The sequence below is a fragment of the Erithacus rubecula genome (assembly GCF_903797595.1).
Source record: "Erithacus rubecula genome assembly, chromosome: 18".
NCBI lineage: Eukaryota > Metazoa > Chordata > Aves > Passeriformes > Muscicapidae > Erithacus > Erithacus rubecula.
In genome coordinates, this window is record NC_136670.1 from 256170 (window position 1) to 277372 (window position 21203).

Consider the following 21203-nt stretch of genomic DNA (forward strand, 5'->3'; position numbering starts at 1 on the left):
CATCGCACTTTGTTTAATTTTAGATGCAAAATGTCCAAGAGCTGCTGATCTGGGGCCCTAGGAAGGTTGCAGATCAAAACCAGCGCTCCTCGCGGTCAAGGCTGTCCTGCGGCTTTCAGCCATTCAGAAGAGAGTGTAGAGCAAATGTGTCTTTCACAAGATACAAAAAATGAACTGTTGTTCTACGTGAGCCTTCGGGAAAAGAGACACTGGGCTGGACTCAGCAGGGATTACTGGGACCCATTTCTCATTTTGAACTGATGCTAAACTCAGCCCTTCTCCTGCAATTGTTTTTTTCTCTGAACTAAGATGAAAGGGAAAAGATACATCACCTTTAAGCTTGTTCTGTGTATGCTGTAGCATTCCCCACCCACCCTGACTAGTATCAGAAACATTGAACTGCTTTCATAAATAACAATCTGCATGACATGAGGAGCTCTGAATGCTTTGCTTGTTTTGATGGAGGAATTGAAGCATAGAAAAGTGATTTTACAAATGTCACAAATAAAGTTAATTCAAATCATGATCCTCCTGATTTTGATCTAATGGCCCTTCCTCTGATGTCAGCTGTGCGTTTGATATTTCCCTACAAAATAAAGCAGCTTCTCTTGGGAGTTACCTCTGGGGAGACCATTCCCCAGCAGTCAGTCCACACCATCCTATGGCCCTCCCAGCCATGCCATCACTTTATCCTTCCCATATTGCCCACCTTTTTGCTGTGTGGTGTGCTGTGCTTGGTTCTGCTCCATAGGGGTACTGATCAGCTTGACAGTAAGCCACAAAAGTAGCTAAATGTTGAGTTTCCACTTTTAATCTATCCAGCTTCCAGTTTTCCAACGCTTGTAAGAATTTATTATCTTTAAAAGGTCATTTACTTTATCAAGCTTGGCTGAAGATTTGCAAACAGATTTACAAATTATTTAAGGGATAGATGTAAAAGAGCAGGAGGTTGGACAATGTGATTACGTGGGCTTTGTCTTAGCAAATTAGATTAAAGCATGATCATTCATATATTAAAAGAACGTTCATGTGTCTCAGATTAAAATGTCTTAGTGGTCTAGACAAAGCTAGACAGAAAGAAAAAGGAAAAGCAAGCAAAGCAGGGTGTGCAAACTAATCTCTCTCTTTAAAAGAGGCTCTCTTGAAGCAAACTCCATCTCAAACTCTGCTTGGAACCACAGGAGCACAGATAGTGTAGAGCAAACTGAGCCCAAAGACCCCAGAGCAGAATGCTGAACTTGAACAAGACCCACGGACTGGGGGGTTTCTATAAACCCTATACCAAAGTGGAGTTATTCCAGCTGGCTAAACTCAAACTCCACTGGTAGCTTCAATATGTAGCTAGAAACCCTCCTGCTGGTGAGGCTTTGTATACAGGACACAGTGGAAGCAGTGCAAGCCTCTCACTGCTCACCAGCAGGCAAATCTCTGTGCACTCTCGAATTGCTGGGTTCCTGCAGCCCACCCGTCCTTCTCGGCCTGCTCTGTGACAGCAGCTCCTCCCTCTCACGGTGTGTGCAGGGATTTGAAGACGGAGGGCCAGCCGTGTCCCTGCTCCCTGGAAGTGCACTGACTCCTGTTCTCCAGATCCTGACATTATGCCCACATGAGCTGTGATGCTTTCTCAGGGTATCCAGCATGGTCTAGAGGAAAGGATCACTCTGGGGAGCCAGAGTAAGGTTTCATAGTGTTGAAAACATTGCCATTCCCTGAGGAAGAACAGCTCTGTTGCATGTGACGCCAAAGGTTAGAAATTTTTTCCTGCTGCAAAGTTAAAGCTGCACATGGGAGTCTTTATTCTAGTGATCTAACAGGGATTTCATTGTCCTTTCCCAGGTGGATTAATTTCCAGAAAGCATTTAAGGATTGAGTATATATACTCCATATATTTGGCCATTTGCTGTTGCATTCTTCTGTTTATTGAAACTAATTATCATTCTATTTCTGTGAGGATATTTTGACCTCTGCATCATAGCTCTTGGAGAACTGTTTTTTAAAAGTATGAAGTTGTAATTTTAGGAAAGAACTCAACAGCTCTGCACTTTTCAAAAAGAAAGAATTACACAAAACTTACAGATGTTATAATAAAACTTGCTTTTCTTTGGCCAGAGCAAAACAAATATAATAATGTTTCCACGTCCATGTGAAGGTGGCATAATTTTAAAACACTGTACTACAATGTTGTGATATTAAATAAAAAATTGGAAGCCCAAAGAAATAATCATGTCATTGATTATGAAGAAACTTGGCTACACCTGCAAACAGTAGTGACCTACAAAGCACGGAATCATAGAAACATGGAATATCCAGAGTGGGAGCATTATTCCTGTTTCTTGATTCCACAGATTCTCCCAACCCTGAATTAAGTGGATTTTTTTTTCCCTAATTTTTGGTACCTCTGCCTGTTACCAGTTTGAAAAATTCAACATTTGTTTCAAGCTTCTTCAAGCCTATTCACTAACAATCCCTCCATTTGGTTTACGATGTTAATTAGCCTGAGGCGTGTTTGATAGGCATTGCTCATCTTTGCAATAGAAGCACGTTTAGATGATTCAAGATTTGAGAGAGATTAAGAGATCCAAAATTACTTAACTGACCAGAGAGAACTTTGGTAGCAATTCATTTATTCTACCCTTTTCAAAAAAAAAAATAACAGAATGTCAGTCATGAAGCATTCAGATTCACGGGAAAAACAAGGTCTGAAAACAAGTCGGTGTTATTCAGCAACCAAATACAAAATGAAACATATTTTTAGCGATGAGGTTAACTCCCAGAACAATTCCCGATGAAATGCGGACGGCTCACTACCACTGTTTGCTCTGATTACATTCGCTGCCGCAGCGCCAGCAGGCCCCGCCGCGGAAGGGAAAGAAGGCCTCGCCGCCCTTCTCGGAGCCTGCGCTGCCGCCAGGCGCTCTGGCGGAGCCGCTCAGCCAGCGGCCGGCGGGGCGGGACCCTCGGGGCGGGCTAGGCTAGGCTGGGCTGGGCTGGGCTGGGCTGGGCTGGGCTGGGCCGGGCCGGCTATGGCGGGCAGCGCGGGCAACAGGGAGCGCAGCCCGGGCTCGCTGCGGCGGCGGCTGCGGAGCGCGGAGGAGGTGCAGCAGCGCCAGGCGGGGCTGGTGCAGCAGCTGGAGGACGAGGTGAGGAGCTGGCGGTGCCCGGCGGCGGGGAGGGTGTGCAGGGGGGCTCGGCGGGAGCCCGCGGGGCCTCCCCGGGCGGGCGGTGCCGAGCTGGGGGCCCGGGGCGGGGAGGCTCTGAGAGCGCCCGTCCCGCCGCGGTCTCGCTGCCGAGCGCCTCCCGAGCTCGGTGCCTGCAGCATTGCTGCTATTAGGCCTCGTTAGTAGGGTTTGTCCCGAAGGAGTCGGGCCGGTTTGCTTGCAGAGCAAGTTTGAAAACTCATTTCCGTCGCTTCAAGGACCCCTTTGACCTGCCAGACGTTGGCTCGGGGGGGCCGTAGATCAGGTAGAGCCGCACACTCCTGTCCCATCGTTCTGCTTGCAGCCGCTGTCTCAGGTGAGCAGACAGTGCTAGGTGTGAAAGAAGCCCCGCCCCAATCTCTGTCATATTAAAGTGAAACGTCCCTATATTGCAGTGATTTCTTGTGTGTATCATCATCACTGTGCTTATGCTGGACAGACTGAGGGAAAAGATGATATGGAGTGAGTAGAGTCTATTTCAAGCTGCTTCTCTCATCTTCATTCTCTGTATCCATTCAGGTACTGCAGTACCAGACCTGGTGTCGAGAGCTGGAGCAGCAAGTGAAAGCTGGAGGGGTGAGTGTGCAGGTTGTGAACTAAAAAGGGTGTATCTAACGTTCCCAAATACAGACCAATAAAAACCCTCCACAAATGAATGACAGGAAAGCAGATTTTTAGTGTCTAAAGGTTTAGATAAGTGCTGTGAGTTTTCCCATCAGTGTTTTGTCCAGCTGCCATTCTTAGAGCAGTCAATAGTTCCAGAAATAGTTCAGAAAACCCAGCTGAGGATTTTAATTTTGTGAAAGAATGCATCATCTGATTACATTTGTCATGGGTCTCAGGAGAGGGCTGTACTGCATGTTACGTGATATAGCTGTCCTGGAGAAAGAACCAGTTGAAACAGCTTTTTGCAAGTCAGGAAGGCTGGCAGTCAATATACAGAACTGGCTCTGTGCTTTTCTTTTTGCTTCATGGCTAAAGTAAACCTAGAAGCCAAAGGGTGGAAAAATAGAGCATTCCCAGACTTCAAGTCCAAGTCAGCACTTGAGGTCATGAGCTGAGGTCAGCAGTGGGAGAGTGAGGAGAGCTACTTACACTAGCACCCTTCCCCTCCCTTCCTCCCTGTAGTCACAATACTGTCACACCTGGAATATACCATGAGCTCCTGAGATACCCAACAAGTAGACAAGGAAAATGGTGCATGCTGAGAGTGGTGAGTGAAACTCCATCATTTGGCTAAACACTTCCTTTCTTCTTAAAGGGATCCCTTCCAGGCAGGTGGGAAGCCACAGCAGACCACAGCCTGGAGAACGCACTGCTTCAGGTGGAAGAGAAGCATCAAAGGTACAAGGAAGAAGCATTTCTTCATACTTGGTGTCCTGGATGCTCATGGAAGTAAGGGAAAACATGTCGGTGGTACCTGGTCTCCCCAAGGGAACTGGTTGGGCAAGCTGCTTTGACAGGAGAAAGGTCCACAGTCTGCTTTCTGTGGTGCAGTAATAGTGCTGTGTGTTGAATAGCTCTGCTTTGAGTGGGGAGGTGTTGTGTGTATTATGGGTGAAGGGTCCCTTTTCAGACTAAATTATTCTGTAGTTCAGTAGATTAACAATTCTAGATGCTGCTAGAGAAAGATGATACATCCAGTAACCATCAGCATGGAGGGGGACAAGTTGTTTACTTGTGGACATTATCAAGGTTGAAGGAGAAACCAAAATAATGGATGGAAATTGAAGGCTCAAGGCACAGAGAAGCAAATGATGTTTTCATCACAGAGAGATCTTAGTTAACCCTTTAAAGTGCTTTTACTGCCTCTCAGAGACCCAAGTCAGTGTAGAGGGAGCTGGAAAATCACAGGGATCCTGGAGAGCTGTAGTTCAGTGACCTCATTATTGTTTCTTCTTTTTCAAGGTGTGAGAATCTGGCAGAAATGAACACTTTCCTGCAGGAGCACCTCAATAAAGCCAATGAGGTTAATTCTGCCCTCAAAGAAGATGTTGGAAAACTGACGGTGGATTGGATGAGGGCCCGGGAGGAGCTGGAGTTGAAGGAGAGTGAATGGCGCAGTGAACGCAAGGTGAGGATATGGGAATGCCAGCCGTGATGCCAGGGGGGATTGGGAATGTGCTCGTTCCTGGCATAGAGAACTTGCTGTGTGGAATCTGTGCCTCTGCTGATGATATACTGGTGCTAGACAGGAGTGTGGGAGGGAGGAGTGTCAGCAGAGGATGCTGGGGAGAGATGCTCACCTTCTTAGGCATACTTGGTCATGAAATCAGAGCCGGGCATTGTAGGGCAGTCACAGGAACACTTGTCGGTTTAATAGTTCCTAAGACCTTGTTTTGAGCAATGGAGACCATCCTGATTTGGAGGACAGGTATCTGCTAAGAAAGGCAGAAGACTATTTGGAGAATGTAAACCCCCTCCCTCTGAATTATTATAGTTAAGGGGCTCTCAGGCAAAGATAGGGAAATTATGAATAACAGTTCTTTACCAGGGAAACTAAAATAGAAATACAGTATACAGTACAAAGAGCAGACCAAAAACGCTGACAGAGTCAGAATACAACCCAGTCAATCAGGATGTTGGTAGCAGTCCCATTAAATGGTGGCTGCAGTCCCCCTGGCGTGACAGATGTGGTTCAGTTGAAGCAGTGCTCCTGTAGAAGGTGCAGTTTTCCTCTGGAGGTCCAGTAATGGTGTGGGAAGGTCCAGTTTTCCTCAGGAATCCAGTGGAAAAGCTGCTTTGATATTCCAAAATTTCAGTTTTTATCTAGGTAGGAAAGGCTTGGCTCCTCCCCCTGGCTGGAGCATCTCCCAATGGAATGATGTAATTTTATCAGTCATGCAGTGGGACACAATGGCCCTTTATCAGACGATATCTTCCTGGAAGAAGGATGGGTTGTGGAAAAGATAAAGATGACAGCCCCATCTGGTTTTAATAGATGGCTCATTAGCAGAGAATATCTCCCACAGAGATAAGGATCACTGCCCCACTTGGTTCCAATAGATGGTGATAGAATACATACTTTTGGTCACATCCTGTATTGCAATTTAGAGAGACCCAGAGAGGTCTGTGTGTGTTCAGGTTCAAATTAGCCAACCCAGGAAAAGACAGGTCTCCTGTACTTACTGCCTGTTGTAAGCCAACCTGGCTCTAGGCTTGGAGAGGTTTATGTTTGTTTTCCTCTGCTGAGACTTTGAGGTGATGAATCATGATCAGCTTGCTTTGCTGCTACCCACTGCTACAGGAAAAGTGATGTTCTCTTCTTGGGAGCTGCTGTGGGCCTCTGTCGTACCTCTTCAGTCCTTGATGCCCCTGGTGCAGTAGTTATTACAGACCACCTGGTGATGGTGATTTACTCTCTCCTGTCTGAGAGATATTACCGTGACAATGAAGGCTGAATTGTTTTGGTTTTTTTTTGTCTTTGCCTGTTTAGCTTTATGACAACTACTTAAGGGGGGAACATAACCGTCTGCTCAGCCTGTGGCGGCAGGTGGTGACCTTCCGCCGCCATTTCCTGGAAATGAAGACTGCTACAGACCGGTAAGTGGAAGATCTCAGAGTAGGGAGGCAAGATCTCCTGCAGAAAAAGCGTGACTCGCTTGCTTTTTGGTCCTGCTTTTTGAACCTCAATGTTACATTAGTTACAGCAGAGGTAGGATTTCTCCTCCAGCAGTCAGAAGCAATGCCATTCAGCACATTTGTTTGCTGTTGGTCTTTAGATAAAGCTAAAAGGCTTGGGTCATGAGGATTGCAGAGGCTCTGAGCAGGTGATGACTGTGGTAATGTGTGGGCATGTGAACACAGGCAGAGAAATGCATGGACACCTGGGGGCGATTCACTGAAGCTGTGCAGGCAGCATATGCAGTGGTCCCTTTTATGAGGTTATAAACCTGTGTATTGTTTCAAAGCAAAACTTGTTAGAGACTCCAAGTGAGAAATACAATTTAATAGGAAAAAAAAAGAGAGAAAAATAAAATACATGCAATAGTACAAAAGAAAACCACAGACAGAGTCAATATAACCTGACACCCCACTAGTTAGGGTGGTGGTAACAGTCCAGATGAAGTGGTCTTGTTGAAGTAGTGATCCTGGAAGAAGGACTAGTAGCTGTTGTCCTTGGGGACCAGTGGCTAAGAGCATCTTGTTCTCCCAAATCCCAGATTATATCCAGATGGGGATGCTTGACTCCTCCCCCCTGGGTGGAGCATCTCACAATGGGCTGATGTCATTCTATGAGTCGTGTTGCGGGTCCTTGATTGCCCGTGAAAAAACGGCTCCTGGAGGGAGTTATCGATGAGTCATGCGGCAAGGTGTTGGTGTGCCCATTAATGGGAGATATCTCCCCCGGAGATGAGGATCACTGCCCTACCTGGTTTCAACAGATGGTGATAGAATACATACTTTTGGGCACATCTTTACATTGTAACCTAGGACAACCTGCCTTTAAAAAATCTTACCAGGTTGCTTTTTCCATTGCTCCTAAGTGAAAGGTGATTAATGCATACTTTTTTTCATTTCCAGCATACATTTATTCTGGTCAGTTTGTATCCACTAACTTGTCTTTCAGCATTGCTGAGAGAAAGAGCAGCTTCTCTTCCCTGTTACTGCATTTGTCCAATTTATTTTGCTTAGTTTGATACCTCTTTTTATGATTGTTTTCTTTTTCTTGGGCTCTCTGAGATTCTTTTCTCCCAAGAAAAATAGTGTAGCCATAATAGTAGCTTCTGATGTAAGCATGCACTTTCAAACTCTGGGTTACTGAAAGCCATTTGTGTTATTTGATTATAAGTCTTCACTATTGTGTAGAGTCTGCCTGACCTGCTATTTAGTCCTTGTGTTGTCTGTGCTATTATGTTACAGCATTTCAGGCTAATTCTTAGACCACTTTTCTGAAATGTTTTATTATGTAGGTATAATCTTGAGCCTCTTAGTAGTCCAAGTGGGGATGATAACAGGGTACTTAAGAGCACAGTGTATAAAAGCTGGGGATTTTGGTAAAATTTCTGATATCTATTAATGATAATTAGAATATGGTAATAAGTTTAATTAGAAGTACTTGAGGCCTTCTGACCTGTGCCATATCTTACTTCTTATATCTAAGGAGAAAACAGACTCCACACTTGGCTACCTGGTAAAGTCATTGCTCAGCAGTTAGGATGTGTCCTGGTCCCTAAATGTCAGATGCATGACTTGTCCCTAATGAAGATGTCACCTTGCTTGCCAGCTCTTCCTGATGCATGATTGCATGCTTCAGAAACGAGTCAGCTGATAAAGATGGTGGAGTGAACATTGGCTCTTTCTTGGTTCCTCTTCAGAGATTTGTCAGAGCTGAAGGCAGAGCAAATAAGGCTTTCTGGATCTATTCTTGTGAACTTCTCCTACCTGAACTCCTGTGTGCAGCTCAGGGAGTCCATACCTCTGGGTAATCCTGTCCTGAAGGATCAGGCAGAGCAGCAAGTGGAACCAAAAATAAACCAGACAACTCAGGAAGTGATAGCCTTACAAGTCAGGTGGGACATGGAGAAGAAAGAGCTTCAGGAGAGGTAAAAGAGTTTTAACTTTGCTATTACCAACATTATTTTTTGTGGTAGCTTCTTGGATTCACAGATAGGCTGTGCTCACATTTAGAACAGCCTTTCACAGTCCTGTGTTTGTCTCCAGTCAAACTCTTGCCTTCAGTAGAAAGGATGGAAAAGGTACCTGCCTGACAGAAATTTTTCCAAGTAAGACAAGACTGAAAAAGACATGGCCTCTGATAGTGCTTTTGCTGTTAACTGAGTCTTGGTGAAAAACTGAATTCAGCATAAAGAGAGCTATGTTTCTTGTACAGCCCTTTTACTGCTCAGGGCTGTGCTGAAGGAGTTGGGAAGAATTTGTCCAGGGCCATGATAAGCCTGCAGCACCTCTGTGCTGGCAATTCCATGCAAGACTGAGTGCAGAGGCCTTTGAGGCAAGAAGTGCTATTTTGCAACATCAAGCCTATTAACCTATAGAGATGAGTGCTGCCTTTGCTGTGTTTTCTGGGTTGAGCTTTGCTATGCTATGCTTTGGGGAGCTGCTTGGCTCTTTAGCAACTGCTGGTGTGCAAAGCTTTTGGAATGGCACATAGACTTCTCTTCTCAGGGTGATGGAACTCTCAGCCTTGCTTGTACAGTCTCAGAAGCAGAACGAGGAGAAGGAGAAGACCGTGAAAACACTTAACGACACAGTGGAGATTCTAGTATGTTTTGCCTTTACTTGGGAGATAGCCCAGTGTTTGCTCTCCAGCCTGAACACAGAGGCGTGGCTTCCTCAGGAGAAGCAGTGGTAAAGATGTCCAGTGTGTGGGAACATCAGGCACCTTGACAAAATATTCCTTGTGTGTTTGGCAGATGTGGTGTCAGTCCAGATGCAGGCAGTGGCAGAGGAACTGCAGACAGTTCAAGTGTCTTCCTCTGAGGGGTGGCACCAATGCTCTTCTGCCTGTGATTCTAGGTGTACGAGAATCAGAGTTCCTTGGAACTGACAGTTTAATAGCAGTCTATAAAAACTAGCCTTTGGTCTTCCTCTTAGTTTTAGCAGAGAGGAAATGGAATAGATATGGGCAGGAATATACTGGAATAACTAGAGCTGAGACTTAGCAGTGTGTCTGTTACTGAAGATGGGAACACTGCAGATGGGAGCAGCTCTTCCTTTTCTTTATTCTGTTCTCAGGAATCAAGTTGGATAGAAAAAGAATTTGCAGCTTCATTGACTAATAGTGCCAAAGAAGAAAATCTTTTCCTTCGAAAGCTCATAAGAAATATCACTGAGGTGAGTACAGACCTGGTACAGGGACCACATCCCTGTGAATTTGCTTTTGAAGTACTTGAGGAAGGCACCAGACTGGCCTACGGACTAGAGATACATTTTGTGTACTATCTGTGTTAATGGCCATTGCCTGTTTAATTTTTAGTCCACTTTTCAGAGACAGAGCCTGTTCTAGCTTGTCCTGTGACAGCTGAGTCATTAGAAGTTTCAGTACCTTTGCCTTCACTGCCCCACTAAGGTCTCTTTTGGAGTGTGTTCTCGGAGTGTGCTACTTGACATTTGTATTCCAGTGTTTCTTGGGCAATTCCCTCACCTTCTTTGAGCAGTGAGTCTGTTTTTCTTCACACCTTTATGAAAGGTCACTGATTCAGTCAATGTACTTGCCAGCTCTGCTCATTTCCTCTGTGTTCACTGACCATTATAATTTCCCCAGAATCGCAGTTTTCAGGGGTAGCCTTAACTAAAGTTAGTAGAGGCCTAAAGTTCTCTTAATAGAGAAAGGTTTAGTTGTCATTTCTTCTGCACAGCTGCAAAAAAGTGAGTGTTCGGGCAGCCTGCTGTCACTTCACACTCGTGAAAAGCAGCTGTATTCAAAAATTTCTGGAGTACTTCTAGCCACAGGGACAAACCTTCTTTGTTGACTGAAGAAATTATAGAATTTAGGTTTTAATGATTCCAGGGTAAAGTGTGAGGAAAAGGAGAACAAGATAAAGGAAACAAAGTAAAATGAGCAAAGACTAACAGCTGGATATGGGCTTTCAGATGGTATTAGATGACAGTGACAGCCTGGTCAGCATTATCTGCACTGACCGTTGCCAGCATGCAGACTCTGGAGACATCTTCTCATCTCCGAGATCTGTTGATACAGGACAAGCCTTTGGATTGGTTCTGGAAGCACTGGCAAGGATGCGAGGGGCAACACGGGTGAGAACTTTTGTGTCTTCCCCAGTGGCCACAGACTCAGTGCTGAGGCCTTGCTCAGCTTGAAATATTTCCATTTGCTCAACCACTTGAGGCACTTTTTCTTGCCTTCATGCTCATGCTCCTGCACTGCTTTGTTGGTCTTCCCAGCTCTGTGTTCTACTGCTTTTCTCTCCTTGATGCCCACCCCCTCAGCACAGCTTTTGCCTTCAGGGGAGCTGTCTGTTCTATGTGTTTCTTCCAGCTCTCTGGAGCCACCTTCCCTGCTCTTTATTGCTCATCTGTTCTCCTTCCCTGCCTGTTCCTTCAGGCCCTGAGAGAAGAGCTTTCTGCTATGCAGGACTCAAACAACTTCCTGCTGCAGCAGCAGAGACATCAGGAAGAGAAGTGCAGTGAGGTACAGCAAAGGCTTGAGCAACTGGAGGACAAATGCAAGAAGTCCAGTAGCCACCAACAGCACCTTCAGTCTTTAGTAGAAACACTCAGGAGGTGAGTGTTTCCTCCTCCTCCACCTCCTGCTGTGTTCCAGAGGCAATCTGCATCCAGGCCTGGCAGTTCAGAGGTGTCCTGGGTGAAGAAATCACCTGCCCTACCATGCATAGGCCTCAGTGTGGCTCTTGAGCATTATCCTGTCTGGGTTTTTCATGCTCTACTATGACTCCCAAGGCTGTCGGAGAGATGCAGAGCTATATATGCTGCATCCCTGAATTCTGTTATTTGGGTGCCCCTGCTCTGCCACTGCTTCTCACTGAAGGAAGGCAAAATCAATCCTGCCTTCCTTTCCCTTTGTCTCTGGAGGATTTCCTTGGAAGGGAAAGAGCAAGGTCTTCCTTACCCCATTGTGCCCTGCTCCATCTTGGAGTGCTGAAAATGGGATTGGTGACCCTTTAAGCTTTATTCTTCTGACTGAGGCTTGTCTCTGCAGTGACTGTGCAAACCTTGAGAAAACTAGGGAAGAGCTACAGAAACAGATTGGATTAATGGAGCGAGAAGCCTCACGTCTGTATCAGAGTAATGCTGAGCTGCAGATGAAAGAAGAGTCAGCCCAGGCAGAAAAGGCAGAGCAGCAGGACAGGATGGAGAGAGCGTGCCGTAAGCAGGAGCTCCTGTGAGTGTTAAAGCTTTCTCTGGTAGTGCTGGGTTTGAGGAGACCCAGTGTGAAGGAGCAAATGGTGCCTGCTCCTCTCTTGTACCATGGGCTGTTTTTCTATGAAAAACTGTCTCCCCTCCTTATAGAGTGAAGGACTTGGCTGTGCTTGAGGAAAAACACTCATTATTGCAGAGCGAATTGGTAGTCAAGAGACAGACACTGGAGAAGTTGCAGCTTCAGAAGGATCTGCTGGAGCAAGAGAAGGATGAGCTTGCCATTGCTCTGAAGAAGGTATGGACACCTATTCCTAGGCAGCACTTGTGGGAGTGGGAGTTGTGCCACCAAGATCACCAAAGATGCTGTTTCTGGCAGAAGAGAGGGATACTGTTGTTGTTCTTGAGAAATGGTGATCCATTGGGTCTTTGGGGTCATTGGTCTCCTTGATCTTATTGGAAGCTCTGCCTTAGGAATAAGTTACAGACACCCAGGGGAGGTGGAGTTGCTGACTGCAGTCTGGGATTTTGCTGCCTTTGTTGTTCCATTGTTCTTTTGCCTCTCCAGGCAGAGCAGTCAGTGGCAGAGTTGACAGGGGCTCAGAACAAGCTGAATGCTGAAAGAGCTGATCTACAGGCTGCAACAGTGAAGATGAGCAGCATCAACGAAGCTCTTGCATTGGACAAAATGCAGCTGAACAAATATGTGTGGCAGGTGAGCAAAGTTGCCAGAGATGTTTCCAGGTGTTTGCTTCCAACTGCTGCTGTTTCTCAGCCTTCTTACCTTGGCAGAATCTGACCAGCTGACTGTGACAACGTTCCTTTTGTGTCTGAGACAATCTTTCATAGTAATTCTTTCTGTACTTTATTTCCTCTATGCTTCTGTGACTGTAGCTGGAGCAAGAGAAGGAAGTTTTATCTGCTAAAGTGGATGAGATGGAGAGAGCAAAGATCTGTGAGCAGGAGAAGCTGAACTTCTGTGAAAGAGCAAATGGAGAGCTCTATGCAGAGAAAGCCCAGCTAGAGCAGCTGCTGAAGGAAGCAGAGGAGCAACAGAAGGAGCTGTGGCTGAAGCTTAGGGCACTAGAAGAGGAGAAAGCAGAAACCCAGGAGAAATTCCGTCAGGTGACCTTAAGTATGATGCCTCCATGTGGGCACTGGGCTGCTTGGGTGAGGGAAGCTTTACCTGTTGGATTCTGCAGTGGTTTTGTCAAGGCAACATGTGGTAGTGCTAGAGGTCACAAGGCTTTGTTTGCTTCTTTTTGGAAATGTGTGGGTGGCTTGCAGAGCTGTTCCACAGTTCTCAGAGTTGTCCTCTGCTTCTACAGAGTTTTCTAGTCCACCTGTCTTCGTTGGCCTCTTTTTCGGCTCTTTATAAGTGTCCTGGATTGAAGGACAGGTGTCTTTCAATGAAGACAGAAGTTTTCCTTTGAAATAGACTTTAATTCCACTCCCCTCAAGTATTATAATTGTTTGAATCAAGGACTCTGAGGCAGAGATAAGGGGGATAGGAATAATAGCTCTTTTACTAATATATCTAACTGTACAAACAGAAAACAAAAGCGGGTGTTAAAATTACTAGCAGAGCAGAATAGATAACTCAGTTTCAGTCCCTTCTTTAGATGCAAGCACGCTGTTTCTGTGCTTAGTCCCAGTCCTGCAGCTGGAACAAAACCCGGAGCTGCAGAGGGCAGGCGGGAGCGCAGGCAGGAGGGGAGGCAGCGGCCACGCCGGTCTCGGGTGGGAACGGGCTGCAGCGGCGGCTCCTCACTCACCGTGTGTGTCCGGGTGATCAGCTGTGTCCGCAGAGGCAGGAGGCTGGAACAGGGCAGATGCAGGGCAGGTGATCACAGAGGGTCTGGCTCTCCTGTGCTCCACAGCGGGGGCTGCAGATCAGGCGTCCTCCTGTGAGCTCGCCAGAAACACGAGTCCCCTCTGGAAGCACAAGAGGCCCTCCACACTGCCACCTACCCCTTTTGTCTAGAATCATCAGAGATCCTGGGTGTAACCCGGCCAGCTCCATTGGCATGACAATGGGAAAAATTCTTTAAATTGACACAGTAATAGAAAAACACTCAACCCCCAACAATAAGCTGCAAAGAGATGATTGTGTTGTCCAGGAATCTGAGTGGATGGCAAATGGAACAAACTGGGTAGCTCTGAATCCTTTTTCAGAAATGAAAAACCAGGTCTGCATGTTCCTGTTGATGCTTTTTGTCATGAAGTTGGAGCATATCCAGAGAAGGGAACGGAGCTGGGGAATGGTCTGGAGCACAGGTGTGATGAGGATAAGCTGAGGGAGCTGGGAGGACTCAGCCTGGAGAAAAAGAGGCTCGGGGCACCTTCTAGCTTTCTACAACTCCCTGTAACAGGAAGGTGCAGCCAGGTGAGGGTCAGGCTCTGCTTCAAGGGAACAAGGGACAGGACAAGAGGAAATGGCCTCAAGCTGTGCCAGGGGAAGTTTGGATTGAATGTTACAGGATAGCTGCAAAAAAAGGGTTTGTTTCTGATGGTCTGTGTCAGTCTCAGTTCTGGGGTATGTGGTAGATTTGGCAAGTACATAGCAGAGGTTTTGCTTTTGAAGAAAAGAGCTCAGAAACACGGTTTAGTTTTCAGGCTTGAATACCAGCAAAGGCCATTAGGACACCTTTGTTGTGTAAGACAAGTAAGTGGTATTGGTGTGAACTACTGCACAAAGAGAGTCTGCTTTGGCCACATCAGCCAGACTTCCATCAATCACTAAATGACTGCTCACCACAAGAGCCATTTCCCTGCCAAGCATTCCCTCATTGCAAAGAGTTGCTTTGAACACTGGAGGAGGTGAAACTTTGATGTGGGTTTTGTTCTAGAGGGGGAAATCCTGTATCTTTTCCTTTGCTTCAGCAAGCAAAATTGTTTTCCCCAACCTTCCTGAAAATGTCCAGTACTGAAATAGATCCTGACAAAAATTTTGTTTGCCAAGTGGCAGTTGTAGAAGATGCAGTATTTCTGGGTGACAACATTGAGTCAGGAGTAGGGATGTTTGTTGGGAAGGTGTTGTCTGGTCCCAGGCCAGCAGCAGGGCCTGACACAGCACTTCCAAGGGAACAGTGCCAGAGGCTCATGGAGCCCTGGCTCTCAGAGCTGCACGGGGCAGATGCTATGAAACATTGAGCCCAGAGCACAGGTGCTCCTTGTCCTCTGGCTGCCTGCGAGGTGGCACTGGCTGGCTCTGCACAGGGCTCCTGAGGAAGGGCTCGAGCTCTACCTTGTCCTGCTTCCAGGTTTCCCAGGAGCAAGAGTCATCGAGCAGGACTCTGCAGCTGCTGCCCCAGGAATCCTCTGGCCAAGGGCACCTCCTGGCCCAGGTGTGCAGAGAGAAGGAGCTGCTGGGCCAGGAGAAGGCTGCCCTTGAGGGCCGACTGGCAGCCATGGAGCAGCAGCAACATGACCTTTCCAAGGAGCTGGCAGAGACTAGGTAAAGGCAGGGAGCAGACCCTGGGCAGGACAGGGCTGAAAAACTGTAATAATAAAGTTGGTAAGTACTACACAGGGGTTTATTGTATCCTCTGCTTTTCAGACGTCGATTTGGCTGTTGAGGTCCAGTTGAGCTGGGCTGTCCGTGCTATGCCAGGCCATAAGGAGGGCCTGGGCACTCCCTGAGAGGGCCCTGATTTGCTGTTGAAATGGCACACGTGCTTTCTCTGGACAAGTTTCCTTTTCCATACTCAGCAGTGGAGATCTCGAGCCATGTCATCCTGGAATAACCAGCTGTGGGCATCAGGCAAGCAACTCATGTGTAACTGTATTTGCAACTTGTAGGTCAGCAAAGGAGAGCCTGGAATCCAGCGTGTTTACTGCTCAGCAGCAGGTATCTCAACTGGAGATCACCAGGAACCATCTGGAGGCTCAAATGCTCACAGTCATGCAGGCCAAGGAGGTGATACAAGGTGAGAACCTCATGTGCTTTGTTTGTGGTGCTGTCCCTGCCTAGAGAAGCTAAGCACCCTGTCAAGCCACCTCTGTCCACAGGGCTTCTGAGGAGTGGTGGGGCTGGAGGCACTGAAAGGGCCTGAGGTCAGTCAAATCACTAAAGACTCTGACTCTTGCTGTTGGTCATGTTTGCAGGAGAAGTGAAGTGCCTGCAACATGAGCTGGAAGCGGAGAGAGCTCTCAGGAGGCAGGAACAGGAAGACACAGCTCAGCAGCTCTTGCAGGCAGAGCAGCAGCATCAAGAAAGCCTCAAACTTCAGAGAACTGCTCAGCAACTGGAACTAAACAAGCTCCTGCAAGACCTGGTAGGGGACAGTAGGCTTCTGAATTGTCCAAGCTGGACCTGTGGGTTGGTTTAGCACAAGCAGAGCCTGAGGGTGTGCAAAGGCAGCAATCCTCTGCCAGAGGCCTCCTGCTGCTGGGCGGGGCAGCAGAGCCAGTGGCTCGGGCTCGGAGGCGTGTGAAGGGCCCCAGGATGGTGCAGGGCAGGAAATGCAGCCATGGTTTCAGTGAGGGCGTGAGACGAGTTCCAGAGCAGGTTGGGCAGTGCCCACCCAAAGCGTGGCAGCCCAGGGCAGGATCGTCCCGGAGTCCCACCTGCCATGGACCAGGTGCCAACGTGGGGCTGATGCCAACGTGGGGCAGATGCCAGTGTGGGGCAGATGCCCACAGTGCTGCCTGCTGCAGGTGTGGGAACTCAGTTCCTTCCTTGCTGTGCTTCCATGGTGGACACAGGGATCAGCTTTGGGCTCGAAGCAAATGGAACAGGCCCCTCGTGTCCGGTGCTTCAGTCCTTGTGACTGGGGCATCAGTGATGGGAAGGTGACACCTCCTGTTCTGAGTGGTTGGACTGTGTCTGGGAAGGTCTTTCCCAACAGAAAGGGTTCCATGAGTCTATAATTCTTACACCTGCTGAGCCTCCTTTTAAATTCCCTGATAGGGCACAGTTTGTGGAGTGCAGAAAGCCAGTGCTGTTGTCTTTTCGGGTTGGGGTTTTGTGGGAGGGATGAAGCTTCACATTTTTCAGTGAGGAGCTTTGCTGAGACTTAACTTGAAGATTTTTCCTCCCTTCCTCAGGCAAGTGAGCATGAAAGGCACCATGCAGAGATGCAGGAGACACTGGAACAATGGGAAAAAGAGAAGGCAGAGAGAGAGCAGGAGCACCAGAAGGTGCTGTTTGAGATGAGGCAGAAATTTGCCACACTGGAGGCCCAACAAGAAGAGGAACGTACCAGATTTGAAAATGCCAAGCGAGAGGTAATTATACTGAAATGAGAACTGGTGTTATATTTTACAAGGCTGGAGCTGTGGGAGATGGCAGGACATGAGGCTGTGTGGACCATGTTATCCGTGTTTCTACATTGAATTTGGGGTGGGGAAAAGTGAATGGGGCTATCTTTGGGACCAGGAATGAGCCCTCTGATAGGAAGCCAGGCAGAAACATCAGCTTTCAGCTGAGATTTGTGTGCTGCTGTTGTGCTCTGTTTTTCTAAGACACACCTCAGAGTATCTTCACTGTTGTCTTCCCATTCCCCTTTTGTTTTGTACTGGTGGGTTTTCATCGCCAAAGTGAGTTTATGTGACTTTTGTGGGCATGGGGAGGGTGCAGCAGGAATGCTGACACAAAAGAGAAAAATCTTTTTAAACCTCATCTGGAGTATTTCTGAACAGTAACCCAGAGATGTCTTCTGGGCTGTGTTCTAAGTCACTTGCTGGGGAGCTGTGGCTCCCCCGGGGCAGAGTGGCCCAGGGGAGCAGCAGCCGAGTGCTCTGAGAGTGTGTGAGCCCATCAGTCTCTGCCTCTTGCCACACAGGTGTTGCAGGGCAAATGTGAAGCTCTCTGCTCTTTCCTTCTGTGCAGGTGCTGCTGGAAGAGCAGAATGAGAGGAGTGCTTTATCAGAGGCACTGCTCCAAACTCAGGGAGAGTTCAGTCAAGCCTGCCAGCAGATCCAGCAGCTCAGGCAGGAGGTGAAAGAGCAGCAAGAGAAGGAGCAGGTAAGTCTGAGTAGGCAGGGAACAGAGTGCAGGGCAGTGACAAGGGCACAAGAGGCAGCTCCTGGGACTGAGGAGGCAAGGGCTGCTTCAGGCCCTGGGACCACAGAGCCTGGCATGCTCCAGAGCTCAGCCCCAGGAAGGAGGGCTTGCAGAGGAAGCAGAGCTGGCTAGAGAGGTCAAAAGAAGTAGCTGAAGGAATGGGATTTGGAGACAGTGTGGAAAGTGGAAAAAGCTGAGCATGAGGGCAGGTCCCAAGAAGTTGCCCTGTATTTTGTTGCCAGACCATCAAGGCAGAGCTGCAAGCTGAGCTGCAGGAAGCTCGGAGTGAAATCCAGGCAGCGCAGAGGAGGCACAAGGAAGAGCTACAAGGCGTCAGGGAGAAAATGAATCTCTTCCTTGAGCAGAGGGAGGCTCTGCAAAAGCAGGTGAGCAAAACAGCAGTAGCACCACAGTCATCCAGGGAGGGATCTGTGGCCTTCTTGCTTTTCCATGGCAGAGTAGCAGTTGATGGGGTGATCCCTGGGGCTGCCTGGTCCTGTGCTCTCCATGGCAGCTGCTCTGAAGGACACTCAGTGCTCTGCTGAATCTCCTTGCTGCCCTGGACAGCTGGGCTAGTGCTCTGGGCTGTTGGCCAGCAACCATCAGCAAGGATTCCTGCTGGCCTCTTCTTGCTAGCCTTGGTTTGGAAGGTGCCCTTGGTGGCCCACTTAGAGATTGAAACAAGCTGTCCATATCCATTGTGAATCTGGTGCTGTCAGGACAGGGAGAAATGCAAAGCTGTCCTTTACTTTTTACTCACAGCCTCTGCTGTGGCTGTAGCCTCTGACTGCTCTGTTGTGTTTGACTGGAGGTGGAAGAGTTGACATCTCAGCTGGCAGCCTCCCGAGAGTCCCAGGAAGCGATTGTCCAGAGAGCACAGCAAGATGTGAGCTGGGCGCAGGATCAGTCAAGGCAGAAGCTGTTGGAGGTTGAACACACCAAGAAGCTGCTGGAAGAGGCAGAACATCATAACAAGGAGCTGCAAGTGCACCTGCAGAACCTGGAGAGGGAAAGGAGTCAATGGGAGGAAGTGGCTCAGCAAAATTCAGAATTGCAAGCTTCTGTGAATGTCCTAGAGAGGGAAAAAGCCAGGTAAATGAAAGCCTGTGGGACTCTGCATTGTGGTGAATGAATTCTCTCTTTGCACGTGCCAGGGGCTCTGGCAGCATTTCCTAAGTGGCTGATTCTGAGCTCTCTGTACCAACACATTTCATTATCTGAATGTTCATTTCCTTTTTCTTTAAGCCTTCAGTTAAAGTTTTTCTGAAAGCAGAGGCTTTTGGGGTAGCTCTTTCCCTCTGGGGACTGTTGTTTTTTTAGGTTAGGTGGGTGTGTTAACACTGCCCAAGCTGCAGTGTAAGGAGGTGGATGCATCCATCACCTCCAGTAACTTGAAGCCTCTGGGATCTGGATCAGCCTGGCATCTGATGCCTTTTGTTGACATAAGACATGTTAAACCCATGATTTTTTATCTAAGCCAGATGAAGAGGATCACAGAATGCATAAGGTTGGAGGGACCAGAGTAGCTCGTCTGGTCCCACTTCTCTGCTCAAGCAGGGTCATCCCAGAGCACATGGAACAGGATGGTTCTAGAATGTCTCCAGTGAGGGAAACTCCACTGTTCAGATTGTCCAGATCTCTTCAGTGCTTGGTCTCTGCACAGGAAAGAATTTCTTCCTTATGTCCAGGTAGAACTTCTGGCCATCAGGTCCTGCCCATTCCTTTGATGTTGTTACTGGGCCCCAGCAAGCAGAACCTGGGCCCTGCTTGGAGCCATCCCTGCAGACAGGGACACCCAGGGCTGAGGGCCCCTCTCAGCTAGGACTCCTCTCCAGGCTGAACAGCCCCAGGTTCCTCAGCCTTTCCTCATCAGGAAGATGCTCCAGGCCCTTCCTTATCTCTGCAGCCTCTGCTGGCCCTGCTCCTGGAACTCCTCTCCCCTTGTCCAGAGGAGCTCAGAGCTGGACACAGCACTCCAGATGTTCCTCAGGACTGAGGAGAGGGACTGCATCACTCCCTGACCTGCTGGCAATGCTTTTCCCAGTGCTTTCCAGAATCCCAGTGGCCACCTTCACCACAAGGACACTGCTAGCTTGTGCAGAGTTTCTTGTCCACCAGGACCCCCAGGTCCTACTACACAGCGCTGCTTCCCAGCAGGTTGGCCCCAGCCTGTGCAAGTGCCTGGGACTGTTCCTCCCCAGGTGCAGCTGTGTAGTCCCTTGCTGAATTTCAGAAGGTTCCTCTCTGCCCATCTCTCCAGCCTGCTGAGATCCCTCTGAGGAGATGCACAGTGACCTTGATGGAGAGGCATCAACCACCTCATCCAAGGCATTGATGAACAAGTTCAACAGTAGTAGGCCCAGGAGTGAATCCTGGGGGACGCCACTAATGACAGGCCTCTTAATGAGACCTTGTGCCACTGATTACAACCATCTGGCTTCTGCTGTTCAGCCAGTTCTCAGTCCAGCCCATTGTCCACTCCCCCACTGCCTGAGTTTCCCCAGGACGATGTTGTAAGAGACAGTGTCAAAACCCTTGCTGAAATCAAGGTAAACAATATTCAGTGCTCTCCCTTTGTGCACCTGGGTAGTTGTTTCATTGTAGAAGGCAACCAGGTTGGTCAAGCATGATTTACTGTTAGTGGCCCATGCTGACCATTCCTCATCACCTTCTTGTCCTCCTATGTGGGTAGAGGGGGCCTCCAGTATGAGGTGCTCCATCACCTTTCCAGGGATTGAGGTGAGCCTGACAAATCCATAGTTGCCTGTGTCTTCTTCTTTGCCATTTCTGAAGACCAGAATGACATTTGCTTTCTTCCAGCCCGGAGGCACCTCTCCTGATCTCCAGGACCTTTCAAAGATAACGGGGAGTGGCCTTGCTCTGATGTCCACAAGCTCACTCAGCACTCATGGACAAATCCTGTCAGGGCCTATGGGCTTGTGGATGTCGTGTTTGCCCAGGCAATCACTAACCCAGTTGTCCTTGAAAGAAAAATCTTGCCAAGAGATAGTCTTCCTTCTAACATTCCTTTGGCCTAGTTTCCTGGGCCAGAGATCCCTGAGGGTTGGTCTTGTCCAGTACAGACCAATGCAAAGGAAAGGCACTCAGGAACTCTGCCTTCTCTGCATCCTCTGTTATCAGGGTCTCCCTTCCATGTAGGAACAGGCAGACACATCAACCTTGGTTTTCCTTTTGTTATTGAT

General features: G+C 48.2%; 1 protein-coding gene across 1 annotated transcript in view; it reads left to right on the forward strand.

The window, feature by feature from the left end:
* The first annotated feature begins 2995 nt into the window (after positions 1-2995).
* The window catches only part of CEP250 (centrosomal protein 250), a 29537-nt gene continuing 11329 nt past the window's right edge, over positions 2996-21203 (forward strand). Inside the window, exons 1-21 of the mRNA XM_079321280.1 lie at positions 2996-3140; positions 3717-3773; positions 4459-4541; positions 5106-5271; positions 6634-6740; positions 8516-8743; positions 9324-9420; positions 9894-9992; positions 10752-10913; positions 11221-11399; positions 11836-12018; positions 12147-12291; positions 12562-12708; positions 12888-13118; positions 15257-15450; positions 15795-15922; positions 16101-16270; positions 17043-17222; positions 17827-17961; positions 18243-18386; positions 18812-19092. Coding sequence (XP_079177406.1) covers positions 3024-3140; positions 3717-3773; positions 4459-4541; positions 5106-5271; positions 6634-6740; positions 8516-8743; positions 9324-9420; positions 9894-9992; positions 10752-10913; positions 11221-11399; positions 11836-12018; positions 12147-12291; positions 12562-12708; positions 12888-13118; positions 15257-15450; positions 15795-15922; positions 16101-16270; positions 17043-17222; positions 17827-17961; positions 18243-18386; positions 18812-19092 — 3233 coding nt within the window. The 5' untranslated portion in view covers positions 2996-3023. The remainder of the gene's footprint in view (positions 3141-3716; positions 3774-4458; positions 4542-5105; positions 5272-6633; positions 6741-8515; positions 8744-9323; positions 9421-9893; positions 9993-10751; positions 10914-11220; positions 11400-11835; positions 12019-12146; positions 12292-12561; positions 12709-12887; positions 13119-15256; positions 15451-15794; positions 15923-16100; positions 16271-17042; positions 17223-17826; positions 17962-18242; positions 18387-18811; positions 19093-21203) is intronic.